The following is a 27,126-nucleotide window of genomic DNA, read 5'->3' as shown; positions in this document are numbered from 1 at the left end:
ATGGTATCTTTGGATGGATAGAAGGAGCCGCGTAAAGTATTATGGGACAATAATGGCCGCTTTCATGTAGTTGATTTTGACTCTCAAAGCGGTCTGAGCGAGGGATTGGCGGCGCCAGCGCCCCAGAATCCCGGACAGCAGGTCCTGAGAGTCAGGCTTGGTGAGGTGAGTGTCCCTTTTTCCTTTCCGACCTTTTCTTCGCCAGTCGTGGCAGCTCCAAGAGGCGAATCTCGGCCTCTCGCTCTAGTTCGGGCCCGGGCTTGTAAAGTCGTGTCCCTGTCATCCAGCTTGCCTTACTCACTGTAGGAATGCTGCGCAGGTTCTGCCGACCCCGGCCTTTCTCCTTGATCGGTTCAGATCGCGCACACTGACGCGGCCTCCCAGAGGCCCAGGGATGCTGGCCGGGAGTCACCCCGCCCACGTCCTCAGACCTTCTCGTTAGCCCACTCCCAGACAGACACCGAGCCCAGAAGGGCTCTTTTCGTTTTCTTTTTCTCTGTCACAGTGGTATCTCTTCCAGGCGATATCTTTTAATAAAATGTCAACTCCAAAAAGATTGGGATTTTTGTTTTGGTCTCTTATCTCTAATGCCCAGAACAAGCGATTGGCTCACTGAAGGCACTCGGTAATTGTTGAATGAATGTATGCAGTTTCTTTCTTCATTATTTTTCTTGTACCTCTTGTGACTTCTTTGCCACTAATCCTTTTTCAGAAGACAACACTTAAACTTCTTGTTTTTCTCAGCCGCTAGTTGTCCTGTTTGTCAGATTTTTTTTTTTTCCTGTTCTGCTTGGTACCTTTCTTTACTGTCTCTAGAGATTTCTGGCTCCCTGTTTCCTTTAATCAGTTTAAAATTATTTATTCCTCAAATGTTTATTTTGCTAGGCTCTGGGCAATGCAGTCAACAAGACAGACAAAGTTCTCCTGCATAAAAGGACGTTCTAGGGGTATATTTTCTAGTTCAGTCTACTGAGCAGAGCATGTATATCTTACCTTCCCATGTAGATTTCCTCCCATGAGTACAGATGTCACTAAAAGTTAGCTTTCCCATTTCTCTTCTGTGTGATGGCATTTTCCAGAATGCAGCTCTTGTTTCTGTGTCCATATTGTGTGTTCAGTCTGTTTGGCTATATTTTTCTATAGTTAATTAGAGCTTCGTGAAACATTCTGGGTTCTGGTGATTCTCTTGATAGTTCTTTGCTTCACTGACTTGTTGGAATGAGGGAAATTATTCAACCACAAAATGGGATATGTTTATAAGCAGATGGTGTATAGTGGGAGGTAAAGAGGAATTTGTTATGAGTTGAGTGCCAGGAAATCTTACAGTCACCTAAATACTTTTCAGAAACACCATTTCCTAGCCTGGTGATTCTCATCCAATTTTTTTTTGGTGAACTTGAATCGTTGTTAAACAGATTTCGACTGCTGTGAAGTAATTCTTCTCTACAAAACAAAACTGGCCCAGAAAACTCATTTAAGAATGGATCACATGGATGGTAGCCTTATATCTCAACAACTCTACTGTATCTGTAGTTTAAAGGAGTAGAGAGTAGGAAGAACTTGTGTAAAAAATGGTGAGGAACCCAATCAGTACCCAAGAGCACAGCAAATGAAATAATGTAACAATGACATTTATGTAACTGTTTGTGGTTACAGAGTGAGTGCTTTCATATAAACTTTCTTGTTTGATACTCACAGTAACTTCATGGATTTAAGAGAGCAAAAAGTACTTCCATTTTTCAGGTATAGAAATTATGCCTAACCAAAGATTAAGATTCATATCTATTTGCTTATGATCATACAGGTAGAAAATGTTGAGAGGGTTCTAATTGAGATTTCTGACTTCAGATCTAGTGTTTTCCCTACACTCCCTTTATAGATGCTGTCCTGCTCTAGTAAGTGCTCCTTAGTGAGGTCTGTTCTTGTCTGAATGATATCCTCTTGGATCTTGGGTGTGTGTGTATGTGTTTATCTATTTCTGATGTGTTTTAGGTGGAAATAGATCTTTTAAGATTAAGATTGTCAATGAGTTGATGGAAGAGTCTTGCGAAGAGGTAACTAAAGGAATTCAGGTCTTGAGGGGGAGGTCAGCCCCACCCCGGTATACATATATTCACAGTTATTTTGGGATGTAGTGGAGCCAAGTCTTTCCCTTCTTACATCTGATAGCAAGTGGTTTGTTTTCCTCGCAGGGGATCCTGGAGCCTGTCATGGAGGACAGTGGTGAGGATGCCTCGCTCCATCGGTTGGAAGGCACGGACGTGGACTCTCAGGTTGGCGGCCTTATTTTTAAGACCAAAAGTGCGGCTAGTGAGCAGCATGTCTTCAAGGCCCCTGCACCCCGGCCTTCATTGCTGGGACTGGACTTGTTGGCTTCTCTGAAGAGGAAGGAGAGAGAGGAGAAGGATGATGGCGAGGACAAGAAGAAGTCCAGAATCTCTTCATACAAGGACTGGGAAGAGAGCAAGGATGACCAGAGGGACGCTGAGGCAGAAGACAGTGACCAGGCTGGCCGAAGTGGCCGAAAAGACAGGTAAAAGCCTTTGGGCGGATTGCCCGAGAGGGAATAAAAATAGAGGCCAGAAAATAATGTCTCATGTTTATCTCTCAGTTTTCTTATTGGATATTTAGGGCTTAATTTTTACTAGGATTCTATAACATTGAGGCTAGGTAGGAATTGGTATTTTTTTTTTCAGATTTGGGGAAACTGTCAAAAGCAACTGAAGAGCAGGTGATGGGGCGTTAGAAGTGCTTATGGCTGTTGCCATATGCAAGCCTGCCGTACCAGGGAGATAAAGTGGAAGGGGCCAGGTTGCTTGTTTGGCATGGCCACAGGTTTGGGGCAGGTTTTTCTTCTCTGGCTGAGCCCTTCACCAGCTGCCCTCTGTGTTGCAGGCATTACCGATCAGCCCGGGTGGAGACTCCATCCCATCCTGGTGGTGTAAGCGAAGAGTTTTGGGAACGCAGTCGGCAGAGAGAGCGGGAGCGGCGGGAGCATGGCGTCTATGCCTCATCCAAAGACGAAAAGGATCGGAAGAAGGAGAGGTCGAGGGATCGAGACTGTGACCGCAAGAGAGACAGAGGTAAACTGCCCAGCAGAGTTCGTAGGGCCTGCGAGGCACCCAGAGTAACACATTGGCCTTTTTGCCGTCGTGGGAGTTTTTATAATGCCTGCTAATTAGGGAGATCCATTTTCATGTCAGCCTGGTGGTATGGGGTATTTGACCCTGTTGGTATTGGGACAAGCGGGCACAAGCAGGCCGGCTAAGAGAAGAACTGTTACTTGCAACATAGCTACTTTGCTTGAGTGTGTGGCTCTTTGCGCTTTATCTTGAAAACTGGTGCTAAAGGTGATAGTGGGTAATGTGTTTGAGAAACCAGTAGCGGTGGTGAGAGGGAAAGGACAGTGCTGTGGAGCACAGCTAGACGTAAGGTCCATCGCTGGCTTTCCTTGGTAATATTCGAGGTCTGTAGCTTGTAAACTTGTAACTACTAAATAGTTATTCAGGATAGACTTGTAACTATTCTTTTTTGAATTCTTGCAGGAAAATAACTGTTACTGTGAGTTTGAAACTTTGTAGCCAGTAACTAATCTTTGCCCTTTGAAAGAATGGGAATATGTGAGATTCAGGAACCCCTGGATTGCATTAGAGCAGTGAGGTTGCTCCTGTGAGTGAGTGGGGAGGCCTATCCTTTCTCTTGGGTGAAGATGGGTGGAAATTAGGACAGGCACCTGTTTTCTAAGCTCTGCTGGTGACTCCCGACAGATGAGCGGGACAGAAGCAGGCACAGCAGCAGATCGGAGCGAGATGGAGGGTCAGATCGCAGCAGCAGAAGAAATGAACCCGAGAGCCCCCGACACCGGCCTAAAGGTAGTCTGAGCTTGCTTATGGTGGTTTCTGAGAGCCACGTATATGAGGGGCAGGGTGAGTGACTCCCATCCTCAGTGGAAGTGGGTCGGAATTCCTGATTCCACCGTGAATGACTTGGAATACTTGGTTGATTCAGTTGGGAAGGCCATGGACTTCTTTGGAAACTGATATGCTTCCTTAATGCGACTTGCCCGTTTGCTGAGTGGCCAGTTTTCCAAATGGTAGGAAAGAATAGGGAGCTGGGGGTGGGGAGTAGGGGGAGTGATAGTGGGGTAGGGGCAGAAGAAGGGTTGATTATAAAGAAATACGTATATTCAAAAAAAAAAAAAAAGAAATACATATATTCAATAGAGATATGTTTGCAGAGACAAATTGGATATTCCTTAAAATGTTCTTATAAACACAGATGAAAAATGGAACTCTTCAAATTCAGATATCTTTAAAAGCTGTCAAACCCATCATATCCATTGCAAACAGGTGTAAAGTTTATGAGTATAAGAAAGAAATTTGGCGAACTGATTTTCCCCTAATGGCTCTAGCGCCATGTCTGAGTTAAAGCAAATGCTGAGCTTCATGTCTTTTGTGGCCCAGATGCTGCCACCCCTTCACGGTCTACCTGGGAGGAAGAGGACAGTGGCTGTGGCTCCTCGAGGCGCTCACAGTGGGAATCGCCCTCCCCCACGCCTTCCTATCGCGATTCCGAGCGGAGTCATCGGCCGTCCAGTCGAGACAGGGACAGGTGATGTTCTGTGCGCGTGACTGGGGCTGGGCGGGCGGATGGTGGCTGGGAACACGTCTCAGCTTAGTGACTGTTTAGTGAAGCTGGTTTTACTGTTTCCCAGGTCTGTGAGGAGCAGGTACTCAGATGACACCCCTCTGCCAACCCCATCCTACAAATACAACGAGTGGGCCGATGACAGAAGACACCTGGGGTCCACCCCACGTCTGTCCAGGGGCCGAGGTAAGACGGGGTGAAAGTGGGAGGGTGGGACACTCCTGGTGTGGCTGGCGTGCGTGAGGCCACTGGGGACAAGCTGGGGCCTTGCACACCGACCCGCCACGTGTTCTCCTGCAGGGAGACGTGAGGATGGCGAAGAAGGAATTTCATTTGACACAGAAGAGGAACGGCAGCAGTGGGAGGATGACCAGAGGGTAAGAAATACATCTCCGAGCGACTGAATGAGGGGTGGTGGCCGTCTTTCAGTAAGCCAGTGATGGGTGTCAGAGTACAGGGTGTCAGAGTACAGTACACCAGAGTCTGGTGAATCCGGACAGTCTCGGGAAGGCTGAGCTACATTCAGTCCTGAAGCCCTGGAGTCCTTTTCCGGGCATAGGCTCCCTGGTGAAACTTCTCACCAAGTGCAGATCAGACTTAACTTCTTCTTCGTGCTGGCGCCACTGTGTGGTAAACCTAAGAAGTGCCATCATGGTGGCCTGGGCTGCAAACCGTGCTTCTCCTGTAGGCAGCTGGCCCTCCAGCAGGGTGGCCGCTCCTGAGTTGTTCACTGCACCAGTGACTTCTTGCCAAGCATCTCCTCCCGTTCTGTCCCTGTCTTGCACATACATTCACTCTGTTCCCTGTTCTCACGGCTCTGTCTCTTGCACTACAGCAAGCCGACCGGGATTGGTACATGATGGACGAGGGGTATGATGAGTTCCACAACCCCCTGGCCTACTCCTCCGAGGACTATGTGAGGAGGCGGGAGCAGCACCTACACAAACAGAAGCAGAAGCGCATTTCAGCTCAGCGGAGACAGATCAATGAGGTGAGGCTGCCCGTGGGAGGCAGAGCAGACTCCGATGGAGTAGTGGCAGGTTGCAGCCCAGCCGACAGCACGGCTCTTCTCCCCATGGCTGAAGTCCCAGAAGGAGTGATACCCGTGCAAGCGGAGGGGTGGGTGGGGAACTTTTCAGTAGGTTGGAAAAAAAGAAAAAAAACCCCAAATCCCAACTTTGCTCTTTGGCAGTGCTTCCTGGAGGGAGCTGTTGATGGGAGCTGAGAAGGTGGGCTTGGCTCTGTGTCCTCTGTGTCTCTGAGTGGGACTAGGGAATGGCCACTCTGTGCGTCCATGTAGAGGTTCTGGTTTAGACATAAAAGGTGGCTTCTGGGAAAATGTGCTGCAAGTGATTTGGGATCAGGGCCTCTGCCGTCTTAAGGAGCTGCAGGGTCCAGAGACTGATGACATCCCCACCGCCCTTCTCTTGGGATCTGCTGCGTGGCCTCGCCTGGGCCCTTTTAGGACGACCTCGCGTGGCTGTAGTCTGAACGTGGCCTCCTCCCGTTGTGTCCTCTCAGGACAACGAGCGCTGGGAGACCAACCGCATGCTCACCAGCGGGGTGGTGCACCGGCTGGAGGTGGATGAGGACTTCGAGGAGGACAGCGCGGCCAAGGTGCACCTCATGGTGCACAACCTGGTGCCGCCCTTCCTGGACGGGCGCATCGTCTTCACCAAGCAGGTGGGGGTGCTCTGCCGTCGGAGAGGAGAGCCCCAAAGTGGGAGAAGACAGAGGGAGAGGGAGAGGAAAAGGCGGGTGGGGAGCAGCCTTTCGTTTACCAGTGCCATTACGAAGCAGACCTTCGTGTGGAGTTTTAACGATCAGTGTGGAATTTCTGCTTTTTCCTCAACCTCCTGCAGCCGGAGCCTGTGATTCCAGTCAAGGACGCCACTTCAGACTTAGCCATCATTGCTCGGAAAGGCAGTCAAACAGTGCGGAAACACAGGGAGCAAAAGGAGCGCAAGAAGGTTGGTTTCTGGTCATCTGGGGCCCGAGGGTCTCTCTTTTCTTTTTTTTGGTCTTCTTTTTAAGGATCATGTTGTATCTTGCAGGTAGGGTTTCTTCGGCAGTTAGAGGAAACTCACAGGGCGAGCGTCAGCCTCTGGGGGAGGGAACTGTGTTCCTCCTGCAGGGCTCAGTTAGGACGGTGTGGGGCCGCGGGCTCGGGAACTTAGGAGGGAAGGTGGGAGGCGGGCCTGGCTCGGTGCCGCCACTGGCTGTGGGAACTTACTGCTGCTGGAGGAAGCCTGTTGTCAGACGGGATTGATTTTCCATCACGGGATGGAGCAGACTGACTTTCCATGTATTTTTCAGGCTCAACACAAACATTGGGAATTGGCTGGAACCAAACTGGGAGATATAATGGGCGTCAAAAAAGAAGAAGAGCCGGATAAATCTCTGACAGAGGATGGGAAAGTGGACTACAGGTAGGAGTCTCACAGCAGCCGGCACCCCTGAAGACAGGCTTTAAGGGGACCGACATGTCTTGTCACTCACTAATACGAGTATGATGTCACTTGGGAGTCTGTGGTTCCTTTCTCCTGGTCTGTCTTCACCTTTCTCGAGATAATATCCCAACTGCCTCCGCTGCCACCGTAGGCGCTTCCTCTGTGCCGAGCAGCACCACACGCCTCATGGATACTTGGTCGTTGGATTCTCATGGCAGTCCTGTGGGACAGGTGTAATCTTTCCTATTTTTCATGTGAGGACGATGCAGCCCAGGGAGGTCAAGTAACTAGTTTGAGGTTACCCAGCTGGTAAGTGGTGGAGTGAGGATCCCACCGAGTCTAGCTTAGGAGCCTGTGCTCTTAGCTGCTCTGCTAGAGAGCCTTTTAGATGTTTGGTGTGGGAACATGTGCTTTGCCCTCTTAGATTTTAGTTCAGGTATTGAGTTTGAAAAGACCCTGATGCTGGGAAGGATTGAGGGCAGGAGGAGAGGGGGACGACAGAGGATGAGATGGTTGGATGGCATCACCGACACAATGGACATGGGTTTGGGTGGACTCTGGGAGTTGGTGATGGACAGGGAGGCCTGCGTGCTGCGGTTCATGGGGTCAAAAAGAGTCGGACACGACTGAGCGACTGAACTGAACTGAAGGAAGAAACTTTTTAACAGAGGTTTGAAAATAGAAAGGGTTGTCTTCTCAGCTAGAGCTTCCCCATTCATAGAGGTGTTTAAGCCAATGTTGGATGACCACTTGTTGCACTTCCCTCATCATGTAGATGGTTGAACTCAGATGTCCTTCTGAAACTCATCCTTTGAACACTCTAAAGTCCTTCCAAACTGTTGTCTCAGTTAATAATTCTCTGTACCTCTGTGGGAAATGAGAAGCTGGTGCTGTTGATCAGCCTTGTTAGTCTCTAGTTACTTTAATCCTGTTGGTATTGAGTTTTAGCTGACCAGGAGTGACTGGGGCATTAGAAACAGGAAGCTGACAGGCCACAGGCTTGATCTGATGGAGGAAAAGTCTCCTGGGGAAGGGGCGGGTGGAGACTGTAGATTTACATAGGTAAGGTGGGACTGGGACATCTTTGCTGTGCGGCCTAGGGGTGTTCACGTGTAGGACACTTCAGTGCTTTTAGTGGAAGATGTCTGTAAACATCAAGTAGGGCTGTTCTCACAGTTCTCTGAAGCTAAAGCCTTACAGACTGCTGTCCTGCTGAGAGGTGGGAGGGAGTCTGACCTTGGTCATGACTGTTAACCATGGCTCCTCCTTCCAGCCCTGTAAGTGTGGAGCTGAGATTGCCCAAGGTTGTTCTATATCAGGTATGGCCTGTGCATCTCAGCTCCTTGTCTGGGTGGACTGTTCCAGGGCAGAGGATATGCATGCTTACTGATCTGCAGCTCTTCGGAGCCCTCCGTGGGTTTCTGTCCCGAGGGTGTTGAGCAGGTTTTGGATGATGGATGCTTAGACAGCAGTGTGGTCCCTTAGGCCAGAGGAGATGAGCAGCAGCTGGCAGCCCTCGCATCTCAAAGATTCGCTGCGTGTTAGGAGCAGTTCTCACTTCGGGGCATAGGAAGCAGGGCAGTAGCCCAGTCAGCAGGGAAGATGCGGGAGACCATGCAGGGCACTTAGGCCGCGTTGGTGTGTTCTCAGGACAGAGCAGAAGTTTGCCGACCACATGAAGAAGAAAAGCGAGGCCAGCAGCGAGTTTGCCAAGAAGAAGTCGATTCTGGAGCAGAGGCAGTACCTGCCCATCTTCGCCGTGCAGCAGGAACTCCTCACGATCATCAGGTGACTCCCCAGCCCCGGGATGGGACCCCAGCTCAGGTGTCCTGTGCATGCTCTGTGGCTCTTTTTCTTTGGGGTATGACATTTGGTGGAGAAGGGAAAGGTTTTTTTCCCCCTCTCCTGAGTGCCCCAGGCTACTCTGCTTGAAATAAGCAACATGGCCTCATGAAACAGCATGGCACTTGTTTCAACCTTACTGTCTTTTAGACTTTTCAGGGGATTTCAGTATGAGACTGTTTTCCCAGGGAAATCCTCCCTTCCGAGCAAGCACATTCCTTGGATAGCTGCAGGTGGGGCTAGAGGCGGCCTTCCACTCGTGCTGATTCACCAGTCTCTTCTCCCCTTGCAGAGACAACAGCATCGTGATCGTGGTTGGGGAGACAGGGAGTGGAAAGACCACACAGCTGACCCAGTACTTGCATGAAGACGGCTACACGGACTATGGGATGATCGGATGCACCCAGCCCCGCCGTGTGGCCGCCATGTCGGTGGCCAAGAGAGTCAGTGAAGAGATGGGGGGAAACCTCGGTGAGGAGGTGAGTGGGCCCGAGGGCTGAGCCATGAACTTCATACCTGTGGCCTCTGTCACTTGAACTGATCTGCTGAGGCCTAGACCCAGCTCGGGGTGTGCAGCAGTGCGCGGGTGCCCAGAGTCCCTGAGCCATCTCTCTGGCCTCCAGGTGGGTTATGCCATCCGCTTCGAAGACTGCACTTCAGAAAGCACCTTGATCAAGTACATGACTGATGGCATCCTGCTGAGAGAGTCCCTGCGGGAAGCGGACCTGGATCACTACAGCGCCATCATCATGGACGAGGCCCATGAGCGCTCCCTCAACACCGACGTGCTCTTCGGGCTGCTCCGGGAGGTGTGGGTCTGGGCCTCTGTGCCTGTGGGGCTGGGAGTCAGTGATGAGACATCTGGGGTCTAGCCCGGGGAAGCTTGGGGGGCCTCTGACAGGCCACAATTGCCCCTGAGGCCTCTGGCTGCCCAGTGGTGGTTCACTCCGTTGTAGCTCAGTCGAGTGATTCATGGTTCTCCTGGCTGTGGCTCCATGATTCAGCCTTTGCTGCTGCTACTGCTGCTAAGTCGCTTCAGTCGTAGACAGCAGCCCAATAGGCTCCCCCGTCCCTGGGATTCTCCAGGCAAGAATACTGGAGTGGGTTGCCATTTCCTTCTCCAATGCTTGAAAGTGAAAAGTGAAAGTGAAGTCGCTTAGTCGTGTCTGACTCCTAGCGACCCCATGGATTGCAGCCCACCAGGCTCCTCCATCCATGGGATTTTCCAGGCAAGAGTACTGGAGTGGGGTGCCATTGCCTTCTCCGGATTCAGCCTTTAGGACTGTTACAAATCTAACGAGCCCCCCGTCAGCTTGGGCTTCTGTTTCACTTGGTAGTGATGCTGATGAGACTGGAGGGCAGAAGCCAAGGGTTCCGAACCCATGGGGAAGCCTCTGAATGACTTCTTGTTTTAGGTGGTGGCTCGGCGCTCAGACCTGAAGCTCATTGTCACATCAGCCACCATGGACGCAGAGAAATTTGCCTCCTTTTTTGGGAACGTCCCCATCTTCCACATCCCTGGACGTACCTTCCCTGTGGACATTCTCTTCAGCAAGGTACCAAGGCCCTTTTTTCTTAACTGACCCCGACCTCAGATGAAGAGCAGGGTAGGGGGCGTGGGATGGGGGTACTGAGCGGGGAAAGGTTTTGTGGGCGCCATGGGAGCCCACGGCTTTTGGGCTTGGAGGCGAAAGACTGTACTCTGGGGACATTTGGTTTGATTGTTTCTTTGGGGTGGAGGCTTGGGACCCAGGAGGGCCATAAGGCCCATCTGCATGTGCACAACCCCGAGAGTCCGCCCAGCTCTGGCCCCAGACCAGGGACTGGGCTGCTGGTTCCCAGAGCGGGCCTGACCCATATGTCCTTTGACGGTGCCCCTGGCTGGCTTGCAGACCCCACAGGAAGACTATGTGGAGGCCGCGGTGAAGCAGTCCCTCCAGGTGCATCTGTCAGGGGCCCCCGGGGACATCCTCATCTTCATGCCTGGCCAAGAGGACATTGAGGTGCGTGCCTCGGTCGCGACCTTGGTGAGCGGGTGGGTCTTTGGTGAGGATCGGGGGCCCTGGCATCTGACGACTCCTCTCTGCCCTCAGGTGACCTCAGATCAGATTGTGGAGCACCTGGAAGAACTAGAGAACGCGCCCGCCTTGGCCGTGCTGCCCATCTACTCCCAGCTGCCCTCTGACCTCCAGGCCAAGATCTTCCAGAAGGTGAGACGGCAAGAGTGTCTGGTTTGGGTCTCCACCTTGGGAACCTCCCAGACTCCCCCCAGGAGGGCAAGAGGGAGAAGGTGTTACTTTCCTGGCACGGGTGGGGTGTGCTCTTCTCCTTGTGGGGTCTCTCCTACCTGCCAGCCTGTAGCCTTCCCTCCCTGCATGTCCTGTCTGACTCCAGGCTCCAGATGGCGTCCGGAAGTGTATTGTCGCCACTAACATTGCTGAGACCTCCCTGACCGTCGACGGCATCATGTTTGTTATCGATTCCGGTTATTGTAAGTTAAAGGTAAGAGGAGACACAGGCACCTGGGCCCTGGGCCTTCACGCAGGCTCACCCGGCCTAGGAGGTGGGAAGGCAGGACCTGGGTCCTCAGACCTTGAACAATGGTTGCTTGTGGAAGTGGAGGTGGTGGTTTGAGTGCTGATTTTGCCATGTTCCTGATACATCCAATCCTTGTGATAACTCAGGGTGGACAGTTTAACTTGATAAAGGTTGCGGAGCTGGTGATGAGGGGAAATTTCTTGAGGTTCCTGACTCCAGAAGATGGCTGCCTGCATCACTGAGACATTTCACTCTAACGTGTAGCAGCCAAGGGTTTTCTTTGTCTCAAGGCTGCCTCCCGTTAATTGCCTCGCTGTGTCCTTAGTCATGTCTTTTCTGGCCTCACCTAGGTCTTCAACCCCCGGATTGGCATGGATGCTCTGCAGATCTACCCCATCAGCCAGGCCAATGCCAACCAGCGGTCGGGACGAGCAGGCAGGACGGGCCCAGGTCAGTGTTTCAGGTAGGAGCACTGTGCTTGCCTGCTTTCCAGGGTGGGGGCCCAGGCAGGGGCGGGCAGGATTGGCCTTCATTCCTGCAGAGGGGTGATCCCTGAGGCTGGGGACCAGTGGTGGGGCTGCCACTTGTTGATTCTCTCGTCACATGCCACTGAGTGGGAGCAGTCACCCTCCCAGCAGTCCTGAGGTCCGAGTGGCCTTGTGTTTGAGGAGGACCTATGTTCATACCGCTGAGTGGGAGCAGTCACCTTTCTGGCAGTCCTGAGGCCCGAGTGTGTGTTTGAGGAGGACCTATGTTCATGCCGCTGAGTGGGAGCAGTCACCCTCCTGGCAGTCCTGAGGTCTGAGTGTGTGTTTGGGGAGGACCTGTGTTGAACGTCCCTGCAGTGGATGACCAGTGTTACGGTGCACCTATCCTTAGAGGATAAATGTCAACAAATTATATCACTGGTTCTTTTTTTTACTTCTCTAATTATTCCCTCTTTTTTTTGTTCTGACTTAAAAATAATAGAAATTCAGAAAAATATAAAGAAATTATAACCCAGCCATAATTCTAGTCCCAGGCTCAATGGTTCCAAAAATGAAACAAGAGACTTCAGCAGAAGCGTGAATTGGCACAACTGAGTTTTAAATAGGTGGAGATTTGTGATTGCAAGAGACAAGGGGGGTTGGAAGAAATGAGGCCTTCTCCTCCCTACCTGTGGCTCTCATCGGCACTGGCTGCTCCGGCTGCACGAGCCCACGGTGCTGGTGGGCTCACCTAGGCAGCTGGGCACGTTCTAGGGACTCAGCTGGGTGGCCTGTGGTGGCGGCGTGGCAGCACTGGGTCTTCTCTCTGGCAGACTCTACACCCAGAGTGCCTACAAGAACGAGCTCCTGACCACCACGGTGCCCGAGATCCAGCGGACCAACCTGGCCAACGTGGTGCTGCTGCTCAAGTCCCTGGGGGTGCAGGACCTGCTGCAGTTCCACTTCATGGACCCACCCCCGGAGGACAACATGCTCAACTCCATGTACCAGCTCTGGATCCTTGGGGCCCTGGACAACACAGGTGCTGGGCAGGGCTCGGTGGGCTCTGGGGCCTGGGTTCTCCATCTTACAGCCGTGTGTCTGCTGACTATCTGGGTCTGCTCCTCTCTCTCAGGTGGTCTGACCTCAACGGGGCGGTTGATGGTGGAGTTCCCGCTGGACCCGGCCCTGTCCAAGATGCTCATCGTGTCCTGTGACATGGGCTGCAGCTCCGAGATCCTGCTCATCGTCTCCATGCTCTCGGTCCCAGCCATCTTCTACAGGCCCAAGGTGGGAGGCGCTGCCCTGCTCCTGTCCTCCCAGGGGTCTCGGGAGTGTATGGGTTGGAGGAAGGTTGAGAGAAGGGAGAGGGTCCCCCGTTGTGAAGATAGAATGGAGGGGGTGGAACCGGAGTTTCCAAAGAGTGATTTTACTGTGTTACGTTAAGCAGGTTGGGGTGGGGGAAGGGGTTGGCTAGATCCATGGTTCTCAGGGAGTGTTTTGCAATCCTTTTTTTGCATCCTTTTTTTCTAGGATGGTTGTGCCTGAGCCTTCACATCTTAGAATAAATATTTTGCTATAAATGAATTTTGTTTTTGCTATATCGTCTGGCACCACATCAATGTGTTTTAAGTTTGGGGGCAGGTAGGTGACAGCCTGAGACAGCTCTTCTCAGCGGCCTGGACTCCCCTTTCCCTTCCCAGGGCCGAGAGGAGGAGAGCGATCAAATCCGGGAGAAGTTCGCAGTTCCTGAGAGTGACCACCTGAGCTACCTGAATGTCTACCTGCAGTGGAAGAACAATAATTACTCCACCATCTGGTGTAATGATCATTTCATCCACGCCAAGGCCATGCGGAAGGTGAGTCTGTGGCCCGGATAAGCAGGATGTTGGGAGGCGGGGTGGGCTGCGGGGGAAGGAGGGGGTGCTCCATCCCTGACCACTTGCGTCCCGCTCCAGGTCCGGGAGGTGCGGGCTCAGCTCAAGGACATCATGGTGCAGCAGCGGATGAGCCTGGCCTCGTGTGGCACTGACTGGGACATCGTCAGGAAGTGCATCTGTGCTGCCTATTTCCACCAGGCAGCCAAGCTCAAGGTGAGCCTGGTGGAGCTGTGGCCCCTTCCTGGCCTGACACTTTGTCCGAGTGCAGAGTTCTCCTTTCTCACTGTACAGTCCTGCAGATCTGGGCTTCCCTGGGAAGCTGGTGTCAAGGCAGCATTGGAGGGGTGGGGAAGGCTGCCCAGATGTGCAGTGTTTTGCTGAGGCAGCCACCTGTTGGGTCTCTTCCCTAGGGAATCGGGGAGTATGTGAACATCCGGACAGGCATGCCCTGCCACCTGCACCCTACTAGCTCCCTCTTTGGAATGGGCTACACCCCAGACTACATTGTGTATCATGAGTTGGTCATGACCACCAAGGTGAGTATTTTCCAAGGTAGCTGGCATGACGTCATCCCGCTTGGCTGGGCCAGGCCTTTGTAACTGTTTGCTGCCTTCTGGGATGAGCTTTGACCTTGGAGGACTTGGGGCCACAGGTGCTGCTTTGAGGGGAATTGAGGTTGGTTTCCAGTGGGAGGTTTGGGGAAGTTAATTGACCTCTGGGTTCCGGTGGCCTCGGTTATGCCAGCTGGATTGTTTCTTGCTTGCTGCCTGGGACAAGCAGCCCCTTTGGGTGGTGTTAGAAGGGTTTTCTGAGGGGCTGGACCAGTTCTGTTGGACACTGGAGGGCTTTCTCACAAGTGTGGAGGATTTTGGATGGGAGAAGGGGTTAGAATGCCAGTGTCTGTGGCTTTTCCTTGCCTTTCTCAGCCTGGCAGGGCTGGGGGTAGGGCCCTGCCCCTGAGGATCCTAGTTATGGAACCGCTCCGGGAGGGACAGCTCAAAGCAGTGGTCTGTCCGTGACCCTTGCTGGTGGCCCTTCTGCTGCAGGAGTACATGCAGTGTGTGACTGCTGTGGACGGAGAGTGGCTGGCAGAGCTGGGCCCCATGTTCTACAGTGTGAAACAGGCTGGGAAGTCTCGGCAGGTAAGGGTCCTGTGCTTTCCTATAGTGGGTCTGTTTGCCTCTGGGATCCGTTTTTCCCCCTCAGCCTGGTATTAAAGACACGTCATCATCTGGCTTCCCCTTACGTCTCTGTCAGACGTAAGAGCTGTGATCCAGGCAGGCTGGTCTGTCTCACTTCTCCCACCCACTCCATTTGCTTGGTCTGCTGAGCCTTGAAGAACAAAACAAACCCAAAAAAACCTTATTGTTGAAAAGTCCAAATATCTGTGAAAGTGGACAAAAGTAGGATAAGGAGTCACAGATTCCTCACCTAGCCTCTGTAATTATCAACATTTTTCCCAACCTTTGTTTCTCTTATTCCCACCCTGCTCCATACACAGTGATCTTTTTCCTGGAATATTTTAAAGCATATTTCAGACATTGTGGTTTTTCACTCAAATCTTGAATAGGTCTCTAAAAAGACTTTCAAAAATTAAAACATAACCTCCACAACAGTATCATTCAGCAAAAATAATCCTTAATGTCACCAAAGTCTCCAGTTCTTAGTCATATTTCCCTTTTTATTTCAAAGATAATTTTTTATCATTGCTTTGCTTGAATTAGGATCCAGACTTTAGAATGTGTCATTATATATATTAAGTCTTTTATTTGAGAACAAGCTCTGCCCCCTCTCATTTTTATGGCATTGACTTACTGGGAAAACAGGTCGGTCATCTTGTAGAATGTTCCACATAGTTTTAGGCTAATTGGTTCCTCAGAATGTTTAACTTGTGCCTCTGTCCCATGTGTTTTCTGTAAACTAGTCGTTAATCTAAAGTCTTGGTTAGATTCGGGTTCAGCTCTTTGGAGTAGGAATGCATAAAGGCAAGTGTTGCTGTGAACCTCCTTTTAGGTTCCGTCAAGGAGGCACATATGGTCTCTGGTCCCCCTTTGGTGACACTAAGGGTGCTCAGTGGTTCCGCTTGACCCCTCCTGACAGTCTCAGTGGCCACCGGTGGCCACCACCTGGATCCATTATTCAGGGTTGCATAAGATCGTAGACCTTTGCTTTCCCGTGTCCGTCCTCTCCACTCGGATGTTGCACCTTCTCTATTTCCCGTGTGTCCTGGCATGGCTGTGAACTTGCTAGGAGCGTGTAAGCACTTACCAGGTTGAAAGAGGGCTGAGGCGTGATAGGGTTAGGACTCAGTCCTCCAGGCTGTGTCTTGGCTCAGTGAGAGGAGCAGGCCTCGGCCCTGGTGTTGTGTGGCCCTGTCTCTGGGAGCTGGTGCAGTCTACACCGCGGCTGGCTGGCAGCAGAGGGTGGGTACAGGCCAGGCCTCCTCACTGCTGGTCCCCAGCGACCCCAGTACCTCTCCCTTCTCTAGGAGAACCGCCGACGGGCCAAAGAGGAAGCGTCCGCCATGGAGGAGGAGATGGCACTGGCTGAGGAGCAGCTGCGGGCCCGGCGGCAGGAGCAGGAAAAGCGCAGTCCGCTGGGCAGCGTCAGGTGAGTGCGGCCTCAGGACCTGGGCTGGGAGGGAGCCACTGGCTGGACCCCCCAGGCCCCGAGTGAGGCTGTGATTGAAGAGAGATTAAACATGCAGAGGTGACTTGGTGACAGGTTGACTGTGGTCACATGGAGGAATTCTGGACACACTTTCAAGGGGTGGTGATCCGGCTGCAACTCCTGGCATTCTTAAGTTGTGGTGGGGCCCAAGGTGGGCTGGAGCGCAGAGTGGGTCTCACAGCCTCACCAGCAAGTGAGGGCTTGGGCATCATGGTGGAGAGGTGAGGTGGGGAGATTTGTGGGCCTGTGTGTCTGCCCTGGTGTCTGGAGTTGGGTCAGACCCCACAGGTGAAGGGCACAGTCCCGGCAAGACCGCCCTCAGAGCCTCAGTCACCACCTGCAAGGTGGGGGGTACCCAGGGTCACCCTCATTTCTCACCAACTTGTTACAAATTTGGGGATCCCCACTGTGGTGCCCAAGGCCAAGGGAAATTCCAAGGGTCTAGAGATAACCTCCAGGATGTAGGGACAAAGCCCCAACTCAGCTAGAGTGGCAGCCTGCTGCGGCAGAAGGGAGACCTCCTCCAAGGCTCACCTGTTGTCGCTGAGTTGCTCAGTCGTGTCTGACTCTTTGCGACCCCATGGACTGTAGCCCACCAGGCCCCTCTGTCCATGGGATTCTCCAGGCACAAATACTGGACTGGCTTGCCATTTCCTTCTCCAGGGGCTCTTCCCCACCCAGGGATCAAACCTGAGTCTCCTGAATTGCAGGCAGATTCTTTACTGCTGAGCCACCAGGGAAGCCCATAGCTCACCTAGGGGGTATGAAAGGATTTGTTAGTAAAGCCATCTCACAGCGTGCCTCAGTGGATATAAGAAAGAAGGCCCATCTCATTCTGCTCCCAGTCACAGATAGGGAAGGCAAGGGGAGTGAAGTATGTTAGGGGAGAAGAACCTGCAGCCCCAGAGCCTGCTCACACACAGTTAGAAACAGCCGGGTTTCAGGATCCTCGTTCTACTGTGTGTCCTGGTCAAAGTGAGCTGCAGTGTGATTCCTAATCCCTCTTCTGTGTCTCCAGGTCTACGAAGATCTACACTCCTGGTCGGAAGGAGCAGGGGGAACCCATGACCCCCCGCCGCACGCCAGCCCGCTTTGGGCTCTGAGCCGAGGCTTGTCCCTGCAGGGGAGGGGAGCCAGGTGTTGAGTCCCGAGGCCCGGCCTATCGGCAAACCCTGAGAACCCAGGCCACTTTGACAAAATACTGCACACAGCTTTCATCTGTGTACATCATGGCCCCGGGCCCTTGCTGAGGCCAGGCTCTGCTGTGGAGGAGGCTGGAGCTCCTGGGTGTGCGCGCGCGGCCGCAGAGCAGCTGCCAGGACCACAAGAGCTGGCCGGACCCACCGAAGACAAATACATGGTTCCAGGACACTTGGTGTATCAATGACATGGCTGTGACTATGTTTTTTTAAAAAGTTCTTGTGTAAAACATCACAGTAAGACCTAGAGGGAACTATAATTTGGTTATAATTCAGGATTTGGAAATAAATTTATTGTTTGTAAAATGTTATTGTATTTCTGATGGTTCTCTCCCCTCACTGCCCTGAGTCACACGCTGGAGAACAGGCAAGCCCTGGCGTGACTTTCCTGAGACGGCGCCTCCTAGGGCCTGAGCTCGCCCTTGTCTGTTCTTCAGGCAGTGCCTGCAGGGGCCGGTGGGGCGGGACTCAGCTGACAGGGAAGGAGGGCAGCTTGGGGTGCCAGCACCAGCTGGGTCAGGCTCTCAGGGTGCCTGGCTGCCCCTACGGCTGCTGAGCAAGGCTGGCCCTGATGGCCCGGCATGGGAGGAAGGCGACCAGCTGCCCACCCTCTGTCCCCCATGGTTGGGTTGGCTGCCCTATTGCTTCAAATGGTAGAAGTTTCTAACTTTCTGATAGTATTATGTATTGATGGAAAATAGCATAAGATGTTGCTTATGGATTTTCACGTAAAAGGTGATCCCTACACTGGAATCCCAAGTCTTCTCTTGTGTTAGGCAGCCTCAGCAGTGTGCGGAGGTGATGGTTTGTGTATCTGACCCTTTGGGTCACCACCAGATGAGCCCATCACTCCTGCCTCACACTGCATTTCTAGTATTTGCCCTTCCTGGGTCGTAGCAGGGGCATCCTGTATGACAGATTGCTGCGATCAGCAGAGCATTTTCTTGGCTTTAGTTTAGCTGGGGAGGAAGGTGAGATATTAAAGAATTGCTGGACTTCCCTGGTGGTTCAGTGGTTAAGAACCTGCCTGCCAGTGCAGGGGACACAATTTCAATCTCTGCTCTGGGAAGATTCCACATGCCACAGGGCAACTGAGCCATCGCTCTAGAGCCTGTGCTCTGGGATGAAGCGTAGCCTGTGCTCTGGGATGAAGCGTAGCCTCTCCTTGCTGCAACTAGAGAAAGCTCGTGCCCAGCAACAGAGATCCAGCGCAGCCAAATAATAGAATTATAAAAACCTTTAAAGAATTGCTACCAACTAGTGGGTTTCTTCCTTCATTTTTCCTCTCCCCTCACCCAGAAATGCAAGCTCTTTGATTTCTTTCTCTTACTTTACGTTTGGCTATTATTATTTCTCTCAATTTTCTATTTTTGATTCCTTGGTTGGGAAGATTCCTTGGAGAAAGGATAGGCTACCCACTCCAGTATTCTTGGGCTTCCCTGGTGGCTCAAGATGGTAAAGAATCTGCCTGCAATATGGGAGACCTGGGTTTGAGACATGGGTTGGAAAGATCCCCTGGAGAAGGGAATGGCAACTCACTCCAATAGTCTGGCCTGGAGAATTCCATGGACAGAGAAGCCTGGTGGGCTACATACAGTCTATGGGGTCACAAAGAGTCGGATATGACCGAGTGACTTTCACTTTCATATTTCTCTCAATTTTCTATAGACTAGAAATATTAATTCTAGACATGTACTCAGTTGAACAAAATCCAACCACAATAAAATAGGTTAGCTGTCCTTGGAGTTTGTTATAACTGGAATTTTACTTGTACTGAGCTGGCTGGGGAAAAAAACAAAACTGTTAAAGGAATATGGCGGGCAGTGAGAAAGTAGATGGCCATTTCTTCCTCCTCCATTTGAAAAGTGCATAATTTATTTCTCTCCCTCTCTTTTGGATCTCAGGATTACTTTTCTTTTGGAGGTTTCTAAGTATTTTTTTTTCTTATTAAATTCCAGAAATGGAAGGAATAAAAAAGGAGCGAATTATCTCTTGTTGGTTTAAAAACTAATCCAGACAAGCCAGAAGCTTGCTTTGGGAATTACAGTCCCCCTACATACATAGCTCAGCTGGTAGAGAATCCACTTGCAATGCAGGAGACTCTGGTTCGATCCTTGGGTTGGGAAGATCCTCTGGAGAAGGGAACGGCTACCCACTCCAGTATTCTGGCCTGGCAAATTCCATGGACAGAAGAACCTGGAGGGCTAGAGTCCACGGGGTCACAAAAAGTCGGACACAACTGAGTGACTTTCACTACATATGTGAAAGAGAGCTCTTGTTTTTTTAGAATGCAGAGAAAATGGAGATAAGCACATTGCTGGGGACTTGAGTAGGCACAAGTGTCTGCGAGACGCAGAGAGTGCACTGAGACGTCTGTGTTCATGTCTTTATTTTAGAATTTGGGCCCGGAGAGGGTATAGTATGGTTCACAAGGCTCACTCCACGGCAGGAAGTGGACAAAACTCAATAAAATGTTAGCATCTTGCAGAATAGCCTGGGACCTTGACATATTCCCATTAGAGCTGGTCCAAGTCAAGGGAGAGGGATGGGAACTCACTGTCCTCTGAAAAACATGTGTGGAAATGATGCTCAGGGCAAGGTGCTGATTCTAGCAAAATGAGGAACCTGAGGGAACAGGGAAGAAATGACAGTCTTAATTTGAGAAGAAATTAGTGAGGTGATTCCTTAAGGACTAGTCCTGTGGTGGGGCAGCTCTGTTGCATGTGACTCCTTCCCTGGGGCGGGGGAACCATGGAGTCTAGAGGTGGCAAAAAAGGTAGCCTGGGACCCAGGCTGTGCAGGGGACACCAGGGCTTCTTGGGAGGTTTCCAGAACACATTACAGGAGAAAGATGCCTATTCTGTCTGTCCCCCTCTTGTCTCCACACCTCCCAAAAGAGACTGGGTCTGGGGAAGGGATAGGTCTGAGATAGGAGGCACCTGGGTCATCATCAAAGTATCTTAGATCAGAATGAGCCTTAATTCATTCGCCTCCTCCCTTTACAGAGGAGAAAACAGTGATCTCTGGTTCAGAGTGTGTGCTAAGTCGCTTCAGTCGTGCCTGACTCTGTACAACCCTGTGGACTGTACCCCGCCAGGCTCCTCTGTCCTAAGTCGCTTCAGTCGTGCCTGACTCTGTACAACCCTGTGGACTGTACCCCGCCAGGCTCCTCTGTCCATGGGATTCTCTGGGCAAGAATATTGGAGTGGGTTGCCATTTCCTTCCCCGCTGGTCCAGAGTAACTAAGCAAACGATCATTTCCCACCCACCTCTTTGAATTTCCAATCTAGTGATCTCTTGAAAAATAATATCATGCCTTTTTTGGTGGGTGGTTACTCATTGGACTAAGACAACATCTTAGTAAGTAGCAGAAGCCATGGCAGACATACCTGAGCAGTGGGGTATCCCGACAAACTTGGTGATGTCCATTCTTTGGCTCACATCCTGGGTTATCCCCCTCCAGCCCAAGGTACCGTATACTTTCCCCCTGATTGTGGGTTCTGTTTTGCTTTGGCAGAGGGCTTTGGCATACACCCTCGAGGGCCCAGCTTTCAGCTTCTTCTCCTCTATTTCATGCTTTAGCTTCTTGTTTTCCTTTTGCAGATGGACCATCACATTGTGGAGGTGGCTGGGGAAGGAGAGGGAAGGACAGATGGGTGTCTGGTCTGCTTTGGCCCTGTGGACACCCAGTTCCTTCCAGAGCTCGGGCTCTCATGTCTTCTGTGGAAATGGAGGCCTATGTGCATCCCCTGGAAGAAGCCCAGGTCTGGGGTTGGGGTGGGCCCAGAGCCGGCACTCCTGACCCACTGTGTCATGTCAGCTCTGGGCTGGCTTTCTTAACTGTTAGATGGGGACAATTCAGCCTGATCTGCCTTCTGGGGCTCATATAAAAATCCAGTTTGATAAATAATAGAAATTTGACTCAAAAAGCCAGAAGAGCCAGAAGGACTCGGGCTGCGTGTCCTCAGTTTCTCATGGCCACGCCTTGGAAACATCTGCTCTCAGTTCTGATGCCAATGCCCAAGTTCTCTCGCCTCCCTCAGCTGAAAGGTTGAGAGAACAGGGGGTCCTGGCTCCATTGAGAGCTTGGGCAAATTACGTGTCCCCACTTTATGGACGCAATGGCAGCTCCATATAGGTGAGGGGAAAGGTAACTGAGCGTTACCCTGTGGCTCAATAAATGGCAACTGCTAATACTAACAGCCACATTTCTCCAAAACCAGTGTTGAGGGCAGTGGGTGACAGGGGCTTTGGGTTCAGGCCTCCCATGTTGGGATTCTGACTCTGCTGCTTACTGGTCATGAGACCACGGGCTAGGTATGTAGCCTGAATCCCTCCCTTTCTATATCCATAAATGTGGATTATAAGTACACTGCGCGTGTGAGGTCTTATAAAAATTAAATAAATGAACACATGTAAAGCACTTAGAACAGTGCCTCATATGTGGAAGCAACAAATATTAGTTGAGCTCTTGTTGTGAAGATGAAAAGATGGTGTTCCTTTTATGAGGGGACGACTGCTCCCCTCACAGAGAAGCCCCTTCTTTGTTCTACGTCCCTCACTTGGAGAGGGACTCTCTGTTACCACAGCTTAGCCACTACCCTAACTAGTACAGTCTGCTTTTCAGTTCCTGTTTCCTTCTCAGCATTCTGACCTCTGAGAACTGTGGGAGGTGACAGAGATGGACAGAGAGACTATTAAACCTCTCTTTAGTCGTTGGTGGGGGGACTGAGGCCCAAAGAGGTCAAGTGGTGTGTCAAGAGGTCACACAGACACAGATTCAGGCCTCGGGGTCCTTCTGCACACATCCAGGAATCCCTGGTTCCCGGCTGACTCTTCTCCTTGGGGGCCAAGCTGCAGCCAGGGTGGCATGGGATGACTTACTCCTTTTCACCAGTCAGCTTGGCGATATATTTGACCTGTTCCCGGAGCTTGTTTCCTAGTTTCTCATTGGCGATCCTATAATAAAATTCACAGAAGAGAAAGAGTTTCCCAGACCCCTGTAAGCAAGAGCGCAAGTTGGCTGAAAAGGACATTGGGTGTTCTTGGCAAGGCCTCTGCTGGGCCTAGACCCCCACTTCCCACTTGTTCCTCAGCCCCCAGAGTTAAAGCTTTCCTTGCAACTGGCAATGAAGAGGACTCGCTATACTTCAATGGAAAACCACTGTGGTCCCAAGAGTGTTCAAGGGATCCAGGCAATGAAATGCAGTAAAGTCCGTTGCCAGGCTGGGAAGAGGAAGTATCCCTTCTGTCAGGGAGCTGCTCCATTTCTGGGTGGATGGGCTTTCTGAACCTGCGTGAAGGGTTGAGGGCCCTTCATCTTATTCCTAACCTTTGGGCCAGGCTGAGACTGGATCAGCCTCCCAGGAGGGCTCTGTGTGTGTGTGTGTGACACTATTCTTTAGCACATGTCTGATTCCAGCCCTTAGAACCCTGCCTTACTGCTTTTTCCTCACTTACTTCTGCTCTTTTGCCCATTGCTCCATGTTGGACATAATCTGATCATTCTCTCGGTGCATCTTGCAGTTGTCTTTGGGCGCAGACCGCTGGGGCAGGCAGGGCTTTGGCACAAGAAGTAAACGAGATAGTAAGGGGAGGGAGCGCAGGCCTACCACCTCCCCACTCCCAAATCAGGCCTCCTCTCTTCCTGGGAGAGGAGGCGTTGACTCTGCCGTCCAACCCTGAGGCCGGAGTTGGAACTAACGCAGCAGGACTTCTCCTCCAGCAGCGCACCGTCACTAAGGTGATTTCTCTGAGCAGATACCACTTATGCTAGAGACAGAGTAGGCTTGTACCTTTATAATAATGATTTTCAGGGTATCAAAGTGACTTATTCTAAGAAAGCAGTATATTAAACCTTTTAAAAAACAGATGGAAGAAAAAATATCAGGTAGGAAGAGATGTGTTTTTTTTTCCCCCTAATTTGAGCAAAGGCCTGTAGTCACTCCGGACACGTGGCGGCCTCCTGCTACAGACTTCATTACTCAGAGAGCTGGGCATGCCCACGGAGCTCTCAGCCGATTCTGAGGTGTCAGAAGGGGCGCGGTCTGGAGGGAGACGGACCAGTGATTACCTAAGTCAGGGGGCTGCTGGGGTACCTGACAGGGAGATGGCAGTCTCTCCCCTCTGGATTGGGACCTTTGCTCTGCTCAATATCTCTATCGATAAAGTCATAGGAAGATTGTCGGGTTGAGACAGCAGCTGTGGGCCTTGAACACCCAGACCCTGCTTTGGTACTGAATGGGGAAGATATCCTTTCCTTGCTCCCAGGCATCCCGCCCCCAGTCCCACCCAAGGGGGTCTGTCATCCCATCTGTGGTCCTGGGATGTTCTTGGGGGTGGACTATGGATGTTCTTGGGGGAGAAAGTGATCGGAAGACGAGGAGCACCCACCTCCTTCTCATCCGCCAGGAGGTTCTCTTTCAGGGCGCACATTTCCTCCTGGAATGCCCTGAGCTGCTCCTCTTTAGCAGCCAGCATCTTGAGGTCGCTCTGGTGCTGCTTCTGCCACTGCAGCACCTGGTTGCTCATATCCTCCAGCTTTTTGTCGAAGGCTTGCACCTGCTCGGGAGCACATGGTGAGGAGGGAGACCCTGGCCTGCCACCCAGATCCTGAGTACCCCCTACAAAGCGGGAGGGACCTTCCTCTGGGAGAGTCTCTGGGAGTATTTTATTTTCGGTGGCCAGCAGAGGGCGACCCTGCTCTGATTCGTTGCCACCTTCCAGAAACCTGCGGAACCCAGCAAAAGGGAGGGAGCCCAGCAAAAGGGAGGGAGCCCAGCAAAAAGGAGCGAGCCCGTTAATCAAAGGGTAGCTCAGGGCGAAGTGTACAGTTCTGAGTGCAAGAGGTGACCTTGGGCCCCTGGATGGGACAGCAGCCCGAGCCTTCGGCTGCTCCTCACCTCTAGCTCACTCTGCTGCTGGAAGCCCTGCAGTTTTTTTAACTCCCCATTCAGCTTTTTCATCCTCTCTTCATAGGCAATGATTTCTTCTTCCAGCTGAAGTTTCCTGTCTTGGGCCTGTGTCAGGCTTCGGTGCAGATTCTTTGTCTCTGAGGTCGAATGATTGAGCTTTGATAAAGACAAAGATGTGGGGAGGGGGGTGGAGAGTGGCTGTCATTGTGCTTGGGCCCTCTCTGCCGAGACCTGAACGGGGAAGGGTTCTACATCCCCCACCCTCTTCTCCCAAGGGTGGCAGAGACACCCGGTCAACCTTGTTTAGTGTCCCAGAGAGGGGTGAGAGGTGACAACGGTCAGTCTTATGCATCTCCCCTTTCGCGCTCCCATTTCCTCTCTTTCCAATTCTATGAACTGATCAGCCAGGGGTGATCAGCAAAGGGGTAGGGCATGAATTTCCCTGAAAACCCAGGTATTGAGAAAACCTTGCTCCAGATCACCCATTGGCACAAAGACTTGCTCAATTTGGCCCCTCTCCCCTTCTTTCCCAAAGCCTCACTAAGAAGAAGCAAGCCTTCTCTGGACAGACATCCTCGCCGATGCAAGGGTTTGCAGATGGCCTTGGTGACAGCCGGTCATGCAGGAAACTGACTCCTGCACCTCTCATGCTTCTGGGGAAACTCTGATATTAAACAGCCCTGGGATGGGTGGCGCTGTTGGTAAGACTCTGCCTGCCAACGCAGGAGACTTAGGAGACATGGGTTCGATCCCTGGGTTGGGACGATCCCCTGGAGAAGGACATGGCAACCCACTCCAGTATTCTTGCCTAGAAAATCCCGTGCACTGAGAAACCTGGCAGGCTACAGTCCATAGGGTCGCACAGAGTCAGACATGACTGAAGTGACTTAGCACACATCTCTAGGAGATGCCAGGGTGTGGCCCACCTTCTCCAGGGCTTGTGTGAGGTCGTCCTGGCAGCAGGCTGACTTCCGGCATAACTCCTCATAGACGTCCTTACTGATCATGGTCTGGAGGTAATGCTTCTCTTTCTCCCCAGCCTTGTCCAGCTGAATCTTCAGACTCGCTATGATCTCCTTCTGAGAGGTTATCTTTAGGGCAGGGGAACATCACTGTCAGGGTTCATGGCCACAGAGGCATTCTCTGTGTTCACAGAAGATAAACAAGCACTGGTCTCTCTCCTCTCTGCACCAGCTTGCCAAGCAGTCTGTGATAATGCTCACTTCCCCTCACCGTTGTAAGAGGAAAAGCTGCTTTCCAAATTCTTTTGCACTCCTCTCCCCAAACTTCCTTTCTATTAATAGTTAGCACATCCCCCAACTACAAGGAATATTGGAAGCACTGGGCCCTGATGTCGCAAGCACATGAAAAGTCTTTTTCACAGACTTCACAGCTTTGATGCATGCCAACCAAGCATGCGTCCTACGTTCGTAACTGGATGGTTTCTGTCAACAGCTAATTGTCTCATGGTTAGAGTTAGGATTAGGGTTAACCTGGAATTCAGTTCTGGGTTATAAGCATGATGCATCCTTTCAGTTGTGTGCATTGTGCCTCAATTCCTGACATAACCCACTAGACCTAATGCACCGTGAATGGAGGGCTGTGTGTGTTCTCTTCATCACTGTGTCCCCATTACCCAGAGCTTAGGGCGTGGCACACCAAACAGGTGCTCACTAAATATACCAAATGATTTGTTTAGACTGAATGAAATACTGCATTGGGCAATACTAGGGATGAACTGAACATGTAGTCCTGACACAGTGTGTTTAAAATTGATCCCCTCCTCCAGGGGATCTTCCCAACCCAGGGATCGAACCTGCATCTCTTATGTCTCCTGCATTGGCAGGCAGGTTCTTTACCACTCGCGTCACTTGGGAAGCCCAAATGTGATAACAGGCCTATATTAAATATTTAGGCAGTATGCCTTATATTGAGAACAGTTCCTTGGGGATTTGCGTGATTCAGACCTCAAGTCTGGATCACACTAGAGGAGAGACAAAACTCCAGAAACATCGGTGCCTCAGACCTCTGCTATTTAAAATGGCAGCCATTAGCCACATGAGACTATAGACATTTAAAAGAAACTAAAATTGGTGAGTATTAAGCTTATAAATTCAGTTCCTCAGTCCTACTAAGCCATATTTCAAGCACTCAATAGCCACATATGGCTAGTGCATGTAGTATCAAGTAACTCTAATATAGAACTTTTCCATCATCATGGAAAGTTCTACTGGGTAGTGCTATTCTTACACTTATAATAGTCATAGTATTTTAAGGTGAATTTTTTTTTATTATGAAGGAATCAGAGCTGCTTGGTCTCTCATTTATAATTCAGGAGACCACCTAATAAAGATGCTGTATTTTTTTCTTGGCTGGACAGGTGGGAGTATTGCCATTCATGATGAAGAGAAAAAAGAGGTTTGGTGCGACAGCCAGATGGTCCAGGTTCAAACACTGCTCCATCCCATCACACCCTAATTAAGTCAGTTTGAGCCTCAGCCTTTCTCTCCTCTGTAAAC

At 51.2% G+C, this 27,126-nt stretch overlaps 2 protein-coding genes across 2 annotated transcripts in view; one reads left to right on the top strand and one right to left on the bottom strand.

The window, feature by feature from the left end:
• Positions 1-10: 10 nt before the first annotated feature.
• On the top strand, positions 11-17,999 carry DHX38 (DEAH-box helicase 38). Its single transcript, XM_055551964.1, has 27 exons — positions 11-165; positions 2,193-2,533; positions 2,896-3,083; positions 3,768-3,872; positions 4,464-4,611; positions 4,715-4,833; positions 4,948-5,024; positions 5,483-5,638; positions 6,169-6,330; positions 6,510-6,617; positions 6,964-7,076; positions 8,748-8,885; positions 9,232-9,418; positions 9,563-9,748; positions 10,355-10,495; positions 10,832-10,942; positions 11,033-11,149; positions 11,334-11,441; positions 11,828-11,940; positions 12,778-12,986; positions 13,080-13,234; positions 13,648-13,803; positions 13,903-14,037; positions 14,235-14,360; positions 14,871-14,966; positions 16,313-16,434; positions 17,513-17,999. The coding sequence occupies exons 2-27, from the start codon at positions 2,211-2,213 to the stop codon at positions 17,595-17,597; spliced, it is 3,684 nt and encodes a 1,227-aa protein (XP_055407939.1). The 5' UTR covers positions 11-165; positions 2,193-2,210; the 3' UTR covers positions 17,598-17,999.
• Positions 17,709-27,126, bottom strand: part of PMFBP1 (polyamine modulated factor 1 binding protein 1) — a gene marked incomplete at its 5' end in the record, with an annotated part of 40,870 nt that continues 31,452 nt past the window's right edge. Inside the window, 7 exons of the mRNA XM_055551129.1 lie at positions 17,709-17,824; positions 21,083-21,321; positions 22,578-22,652; positions 23,154-23,254; positions 24,087-24,254; positions 24,596-24,763; positions 25,534-25,698. Of these exons, the coding sequence (XP_055407104.1) occupies positions 17,709-17,824; positions 21,083-21,321; positions 22,578-22,652; positions 23,154-23,254; positions 24,087-24,254; positions 24,596-24,763; positions 25,534-25,698 (1,032 nt within the window). The remainder of the gene's footprint in view (positions 17,825-21,082; positions 21,322-22,577; positions 22,653-23,153; positions 23,255-24,086; positions 24,255-24,595; positions 24,764-25,533; positions 25,699-27,126) is intronic.

Source organism: Bubalus kerabau, chromosome 17 (genome assembly GCF_029407905.1).
Source record: "Bubalus kerabau isolate K-KA32 ecotype Philippines breed swamp buffalo chromosome 17, PCC_UOA_SB_1v2, whole genome shotgun sequence".
In the NCBI taxonomy this organism is placed as follows: Eukaryota; Metazoa; Chordata; class Mammalia; order Artiodactyla; family Bovidae; genus Bubalus; species Bubalus kerabau.
Note: the sequence above shows the minus strand (reverse complement) of the source record. Positions and strands in the feature narration are given on the sequence as shown.